The sequence below is a fragment of the Syngnathus typhle genome, linkage group LG8 (assembly GCF_033458585.1).
Source record: "Syngnathus typhle isolate RoL2023-S1 ecotype Sweden linkage group LG8, RoL_Styp_1.0, whole genome shotgun sequence".
NCBI classification, from domain to species: domain Eukaryota; kingdom Metazoa; phylum Chordata; class Actinopteri; order Syngnathiformes; family Syngnathidae; genus Syngnathus; species Syngnathus typhle.
In genome coordinates, this window is record NC_083745.1 from 10,220,586 (window position 1) to 10,228,701 (window position 8,116).

Consider the following 8,116-nt stretch of genomic DNA (forward strand, 5'->3'; position numbering starts at 1 on the left):
ATGCAGTGCTCAGAGAAAATCTAAAACAAATGTGGTCATGCCTTTGGGCCTGTGTGTGTGTTTCTTAAAATAGGAAGAGCTGGAGGACACCCACGGAGGTGTTAAATGTGACTCATGTGCAGCAACTTTAGTCTGACCTCCTTTGTAACACTTTTCTCTCAAATGAATGCTTCTGCAGATGATATGACGTGCCATTGTTATGTCTGCCTGCTTTCTCTATTTCGAAGATGTTCGCCTCTGATTCTTTTCAGTTCTCTTTGCTTAAAAGTTCTTTTCACTTGTGCACATGGCACAGTTCTCTCAGGTGTGTTTGAATCTTTTAAAGAGGAATTTCCGGTTTAGGCTAAATGACAGTTTTAAGTGTTTGAAATAGTAACTGTCGAATGGAAAAAACAGTGAACTGACTCATTCACGTCTGCTGCACATTTTTTTGTTTGGCCACGCTTTTATCTGGAACGTGTTTAAGTTGTATATCTTCCTTATTATTGGCCAAAACGTGTTCCTTCTATTCTAAGAGTTTGAGGGAATATTGAGAACCTACAAATATCACAATTTCTAATTCAAATAAAGCCGAATATGCAGATTGCCTAAAACTGTACATTCTACTCAGCTACAACCATGTAGTTCATTTTCTTCTACCTTAACAATTTAAAATGTTGTCAAAGTATACAAAATATCACTGCGTCAGAGTGCTGGGGAAAAAAAACGTGAATATTGATTTTGAAAATGCTCAATCAGCTCGACATGCGCCGCCACTTCCCCTTTGTGTCAGCCGTGTGTGTAATACGTGTGTTGTTTTGACTTGTTTCAGAGAAACTCAAGTTCACCCCAACCCCACAACCCTCCCAGTGTCTGGAGCTGGATAATGACATCACCATCCAGTGCTCGGCTAAAGGCAGAGAAAGTCCCACCATACGCTGGACTAAAGCAGGTAGGCTCTAAGATCTTAATATTTGGGTCAAAATGGAAAATGCAGTTCAAGATAAGCCAAGGAAAATAATAAACAAAATTCCTCAGCTTGTCTCGTCTCAGTGTAGTCAGTTGAAAAAGCGCTCAGTAAATGGAATTAAATGTAGCTCTCATACATACATTAATGAACGCCTCTCTGTGCCTGTGTGGATTTTCCCGATGTACTCAGTTTTTTTCACAGATGCTTTTATGTCTATATAAATTAAGCAATTGTGGCTGATGCAAGAAATGCGCTGATCTCTGACGAGATGAGCCTCATAAATTATTGTTTGCAATGTATGTTCAGTTGTTTTTAATGTCCCTTGTCTGCTGTCCTTTGTCGCCCCCTGCAGACGGAGGAGACCTTCCACCTCATGTGGAGCAGAAAAACGGCCAGCTTCACTTCTCCAAAGTCACCCGCAGTGACGCTGGCAATTACACCTGCATCGCCTCCAACAGCCTTCAGGGGGAGATCAGATCCTTGGTGTCCCTCACAGTGGCAGGTAAACAGCCCATTCATCATTGTAGACGCGGGCAGCTTTGAGAGAAACTTGCACAACCACATACGCCGCCACACCACCACTCCCATGTTGCAAGTCGTTGTGATGTCAGTATATTTGAGGGTACTTTGATGAGGAAACATTTAGCGATCGTTCTCAGTAAGCGGCAGCATTTACTGTCTCTCGGTGGCCTTTTTTACAGCCTCGTAATGAAATTACACTTGGCCAGCAGAGTGTGACTGTGAGCAACCACAGTCGCCACAGCCTTTTAGTTTGCGCCCACATGAGAACAAAGAGTAACTGAAGATAATGTATTGTGTGTGTGTGTGTGTGTGTGTGTGTGTGTGTGTGTGTGTGTGTGTGTGTGTGTGTGTGTGTGTGTGTGTGTGTGTGTGTGTGTGTGTGTGTGTGTGCGTGTGTGTGCGTGTGTGTGTGCGTGTGCGTGTGTGTGTGTTTTCTCCATCTACACGTTTTAGTGTACATTCGTTTTAAAGTAGAGCCTGAGAATACGACAGTGTATCAGGGCCACACGGCTATACTGCACTGCCAGGCCACTGGAAATCCCGAGCCTCACATCCACTGGATGGTAAAAGACAAGACGCTGGACATCAGTCGGAACAGAAGGTAACGAAGATATGACATCATCTCTGCATCTTAATGCCAAAAAGACACTTTATAATTCATACGTGGAATAATCTGTACTAGAACTTGAGTGAAATCATTATTACCAAATAACTATGTTTTCTCCATACACCCATGTCCATTTTTATAAATTTATAGTTGAGCTGCTGAAGTGATTAAAAGTTACTAGGTTCCTTTAGACCAGGGGTGTCAAACTCATTTTTTTTCGCGGGCCGCATTGTAGTCATAGCTTCTTTCCGAGGGCCATTATGACTGTCAACCCAAATAAATGTATGAGCACCTCATATTATATCCAGTAAAAGCTACAAAACAAACTGACAACTTGTTTTCAAATCAGATGAGTAAAAACTGGTCAAATATTAAAGAAAAAAAGATTAAAAGTGAAGACAATTTGCAATTCTAGTAATGATTTGATGCACAATTTGATGCACAATTTGTCTTCGCGGGCCACATAAAACGATGTGGCGGGCCGTATCTGGACCCCGGGCCTTGAGTTTGACACCTGCGGACTATGTTTTCTCAATAAACCCATGTCCATTTTTCTAAATATATGGTTAAGCTGCTGAAGTGATTAACAGTTACTAGCATCGTGCAAAAGATTGTTTCCTTAAAATGATCATTCCTTCTCTCAGGATTCAGAAGATGGCTAATGGCTCCCTGGTGATTTCAGACGTCACAACAGATGACACGGGCAGATATACATGTGTGGCTGGAAACAGCTGCAGCATCAAAGACCGCGTGGCTCAGCTCTATGTCGTAGGTAAGTTACGCACACACTAATCAGAGCATGCACAGCGTGGACACAAGGCACAATTCCACATGTTGGATGAAAGCGTTCATTAAACCTTCCCACTCGTCTTGTCATTGCACTGACAGCTTAATAACCATGTCTACCTTTGTTACAACCACAGCTGTCAGTGGGTTGATGGAACTGGGCAGGCGATAGATCTAATACTGTTTTGTCTCCTGTGTGTTGTGTGAAGCTTAAATATACAGTCAGGCTTTCATTAAGATTGTCTGTTAGAGAAGCTGAACTATACAGTCATACTTTCCCACACCCCATGTGAGAGGATAGTGTGCCAGAGACAACCGACATTTTGCTCTGACAAAATGAAATGAAATTGGCTCCTCTTGTTCTTTTTTATTAATGCGCCGCTTGGATGTGTGCGCCCGCTAGATAAACCAGCACAGACGCACGACGAGGATGACGACAGAGCGCCTTACAAGATGATTCAAACCATCGGCCTGTCTGTGGGGGCGGCTGTGGCGTACATCATCGTGGTGCTCGGCCTCATGTTCTACTGCAAGAAGAGGCGCAACGCCAAAAGGCTGCACAAACGTCCAGATGGAGAGGAGCCAGAGATGGAGTGTCTCAATGGTATGCTTCTTTAATTCAGATGATCGTTTAAACCTTTGTTTTAGTGAGCCAGATCTTCTCAAACAGGATATAAAGTGTTGCAGTGGAGTATGAAAACTTAAGATTTGGATATTGTTGCAATTTGTTGTAAAATACTAGGATACAGGTACTACTGCTGTTGAGTTTTGAGATGCAGTCTTAGGTGAATTTGGAAACTCCAGAATTTCCTGACCTTAGTTTTCATGAGAAGTCAAGGTGTTTGCTGCCATCTTGTGTTCATTCTGTGGACTTCAGAGAAAAACATGAAGCCTTAAGTTATAGTGAATCTCTAAATTGTTAACAGTCTCTTCCATGCAATGATGGCAACTGAAACAAATACCTAACCTTAGACTGTAACTACGGTAATGAACCAACTAATACTAATTTAAACATTTGCAAAAGATCAGCTGTAAGGATGAGGCTGTGTTGCTAAACCATAGCTCTGATTCAGATTTCACTTTTTGCAGCAAGTAAATTTGAACATGCAACGTTAACTTGCAACATGCAACGTCAGCCTCGCTATGTTAAAACCATAGTAGATGAAATTGTAGATTTTGTTGTTTATGGAGGATCTCATCGTATCATGTTCCCTTGAGAAATCGGAGCCTGAAGCACAAGAAGCATCGATTTCTAAAGCATTGATTCTTGCAGGTGACAGATGTTCACTCTTTGGTAGTAGGAGGATGTTGCACTCTCACAATTTTTTGGACTCATATGTATCATTCATATTGTATGGCTAAAGTCACGTGAGCACTCACATTCTTGAAATAATTCTTAAATGCTCATGGCCATCATGTTTTGCTTGTCAGGAGGCGCCGTTCAACAAAATGGCCACACCACCACTGAGATCCAGGAGGAGGTGGCACTCACCAACATGGGTACCATGGCAACAACCGAGAAGCGCCACAGCCACGCTAACAGTGATAAACTGCATTTTCCCCGAGCGAACCTGCAAACAATCACAACTTTAGGTAACGTTCGCTTGCTGCTGCATACAAATACGAAGTCGACCCAAACTGTGACGTGCGGTGCAGGTAAAGGAGAGTTTGGCGAGGTGCTGCTGTCCAAAGCCAAGGGCATCGAAGAGAGGGAGGAGGAGACGGTGGTGCTGGTGAAGAGCCTCCAGACTCGAGATGAGCAGCTTCAGCTTGACTTTCGCAAGGAAGCGGAAATGTTCGGCAAGCTCAACCACCCCAACGTAGTTCGCCTGCTGGGTCTGTGCAGAGAGGTCGAGCCACACTACATGGTCTTGGAATACTACGACTTGGTACGCTTACTGAAAGACGCCGGTCGATGATTCAGGAGAGTTTGACGCTTCACTTTGTCTTTTGGGTGTTTGTCAAACCAGGGAGACTTAAAGCAGTTCCTGAGGATTTCCAAAAACAAAGATGACAAAGCAAAATCTCAGCCTATCAGCACCAAGACCAAAGTAAGTGTTCTGAATTATCACACTTTTCCATTACCCGTCAAACTTTGATCCTCAAATTTGCCTTTCAAAGTTTCCCAATACAAATTGATTGTCAAAGTATGTGGACAAGCAGACAAGAAAAGAAATAGGTCAAGGTTTGAATTAGTTGAGTATGGATAAGGTAAGATTTAGGTACCGTAATTTTCGGACTATAAGTCGCACTAGCCATAAAATGCCCAAAAAAGTGAAAAAAAAACATATATAAGTCGCTCCTGAGTATAAGTCGACCCCCCCCCCCCAAACTATGGAAAAAAAACGCGACTTATAGTCCGTAAATTACGGTATTTTGCAATAAATAAACACTGCTAACTAAAATATATGATGCCTTGAGTTTGATTAAAATGTCTTCCCGAAACAAAAATAAAAAACCAATATGCATTACAAAAAAGACTTATGGTACATTACATTACATTAGTTGAGATCACAATATAACCATACACGTTGAATTGAAATACTACATTTATATAAATTATGATCATCATCAGATTAAAAGCACATTACTTAAGTAAAGTACAATTTAGAATATGATGACAATTTTAAAAAATGAAATTGAATTATGTTAAACAACTTAACCCAGATGATTATGGCCATACAAAATCCTACAATAAAGTTAACTAGAGGAGCAGATATTCAATTTCAATCGAGTGAATACCAAATGGCAGGTTTTAATTCTCACATCCTATTTACTGGCTGTAAATTCAATCTTACTTAGCGGTCTATCTATTTTGTCATTAACCCTCCACTGTGATCATGAGCGCCACATCCAATAATGACTTGAGCCTTCCTCTCGCCAGGTTTCCATCTGTGCCCAAGTGGCTCGCGGGATGGAGCATCTGTCCGTTCACCGCTTTGTTCACAAAGACTTGGCGGCCCGAAACTGCCTAGTCAGCAGTCAGAGACGCATCAAAGTGTCGTCGCTCAGCCTCAGCAAAGACGTTTACAAAAGGTTAGATGAGTTAGTGCTAAGAAGCACCAATTGACTGCTAAACCGTGCTTGTCTTTTGTGTGCGCACAGTGAGTACTATCACTACAGACAAGCATGGATCCCCTTGCGCTGGCTCCCGTCAGAGTCTGTGCTTGAGGACGACTTCTCTACCAAGTCTGACGTTTGGGCCTTCGGAGTGCTCATGTGGGAGGTGTTCAGTCACGGAGAAATGCCGTACACCAAACTTGAAGACAATGAAGTGCTCGAAGGTCAGTATCGGTTTTCTGCTTGTGTTGTGACGTTCTACCACAGAGATAATACTGCTAGCTGTCTAATCATATGAATCTATCCAGTTAACTATTTAATGTACTGGCATCATCTCTTGCAGGCCTGCAGAGCGGCAAGCTGAAACTGCCTCCCCCGGAAGGGTGCCCCTCCAAAATGTACAAGCTGATGGTCAGCTGCTGGGCCCCCAGCCTCAAGGAGCGCCCCTCCTTCAGCGACATCGTCCACAATTTGGGAGAGTCGCCCTCGGACAGCAAAGTGTGAGACGCCGAGAAGGGGAACGCCCTTTCCCCTATCAATAAAGACACCAATGTCTGACATTTCAGGGAACAAGAGTTTTAAATATGCATTTCAGACAAAGGAGGGTGTGGAGGAGTTTGCCATATCAGAGGATGCACACTCATTTTTTTTTTCTCTCCCCGAATGGTTATTTACATGGGAGTAGCGCCGTGAGTTTACATTTGCCTTAAATGCAACATGGATGACCGCTCGGTTCAACTCCCTGTCTGTGTTGAACGCTGAGACTTCACAAACTCGGTGCCTCTACCTGTGTGCGCACACACATGCAGCTCAAATCCGAATCAAGCACAACCTGTCAAACAAAGCTTCGGTTTTGAGCGCCCCAAAACGAACGCCTGTGCTCGAACCCATCCTCAGTGAGCCCTCATCATCACGGATACGCCAAGTGTGTGCGTGTTTTTTTTTTTTTTTTTCGGCGGGCTATATAAGCTCCAGTATGTGCAGCTGTTAGCATGAAGGTGTGTAACTGTTACAAATGTGATGTGCAACATGAATCGACTTGTTTTAAAAACGAGCCCGGCTAATGATGATGAACAAACAAAAGGATCTCTTAGAATGCACCCAAGAAATAAGACTGTTCCAGTGGAGATTTTGTATATTTTAATGAGTGTGTTTTGTTCTTGTATTAACCTCGATGTGCTCCCAGTGCACCACAATAACACGTTAACATGTTAACATGATGGTGTCCAAATAGCAGGAATCCGTTCGAGTATGTTTAACTTTGCAGAGGTCCAATCACTTTTCCTCTGGGTCCACTTGTTTCTGTGTGCAATGTTACAAAATGGGACCAGTGTACATAATGTTAGAGGCCTTGCACTAACTTCACCTAAAACCTCCCTCTTTGTCTCCATGCAGGTGCCTGTTTATTTATTATGAAGGTCCTGTGTTGTTGTTTTTTTATATTAGTAGATCTGAGGTAGTTCTGCTATATGTACCTCGTTATGATTCAGCTCAGTGTGCATAGCCTGGCTAAGCAGCTATCACAAAGTACAAAAAAAAGATGGTCAAAAGAGTGACTACTGGTCACCAGTACTTACTAAGTGCCTGGTAAATGAAGGATGATCTAAAAACGCTTCACTTTTTTTCCCACATGAATCAAATGCCTTTGTGCATAAAATAGTTTTTATATGTTGTGTTAGTGTAATATTTTTTTAATGAATGCTAGACACTCACATGTAGGCATTTTTTTTAATCTGCTTCAGCGAAACGGCACCATCATATATATACACAAGTATACATACTGCTGTCAATAAAGGTTCACAGTTTTTACCCGATTAGTTGTTTTAATAGGTTGTATTTTTAGCAACCTGCAAGAGAAGTGTACTCGCTGGCCACAACATGAGGCACACTTGAACACTTTGAATGTGATCTTTATTAAAAGTTTTCCATTACAATGATAATTCTCAGTTTGTCTGACATGCAGAAGGGCTGAAAAGTAATTAGGCAAAGTTTTTAATCATCTCTTATTATATCCATCTGACGTGTACATACAATCCATCTGGTAGTTCTCTATGGTGCAATAGTTGAAAACAGCTTCTCTAGAAAATGTTGCAATCTGTGAAGTGAGCTTGTGAGCTCTTGACAAATTCTCTTGGCGAATGTTAGTGCGCAATTATGAAGGAAACTGCATCTTCATATTTCAGACAAGCCTC

The 8,116-nt window shown here is 42.2% G+C and overlaps 1 protein-coding gene across 1 annotated transcript in view; it reads left to right on the forward strand.

The window, feature by feature from the left end:
• ptk7b (protein tyrosine kinase 7b) overlaps positions 1-7,733 on the forward strand; it is a 57,783-nt gene extending 50,050 nt beyond the window's left edge. Inside the window, exons 11-21 of the mRNA XM_061285577.1 lie at positions 812-931; positions 1,302-1,451; positions 1,925-2,072; positions 2,723-2,850; positions 3,268-3,468; positions 4,296-4,457; positions 4,521-4,753; positions 4,835-4,915; positions 5,749-5,900; positions 5,970-6,148; positions 6,268-7,733. Of these exons, the coding sequence (XP_061141561.1) occupies positions 812-931; positions 1,302-1,451; positions 1,925-2,072; positions 2,723-2,850; positions 3,268-3,468; positions 4,296-4,457; positions 4,521-4,753; positions 4,835-4,915; positions 5,749-5,900; positions 5,970-6,148; positions 6,268-6,428 (1,715 nt within the window). The 3' untranslated portion in view covers positions 6,429-7,733. The remainder of the gene's footprint in view (positions 1-811; positions 932-1,301; positions 1,452-1,924; positions 2,073-2,722; positions 2,851-3,267; positions 3,469-4,295; positions 4,458-4,520; positions 4,754-4,834; positions 4,916-5,748; positions 5,901-5,969; positions 6,149-6,267) is intronic.
• The last annotated feature ends 383 nt before the right edge of the window (positions 7,734-8,116 follow it).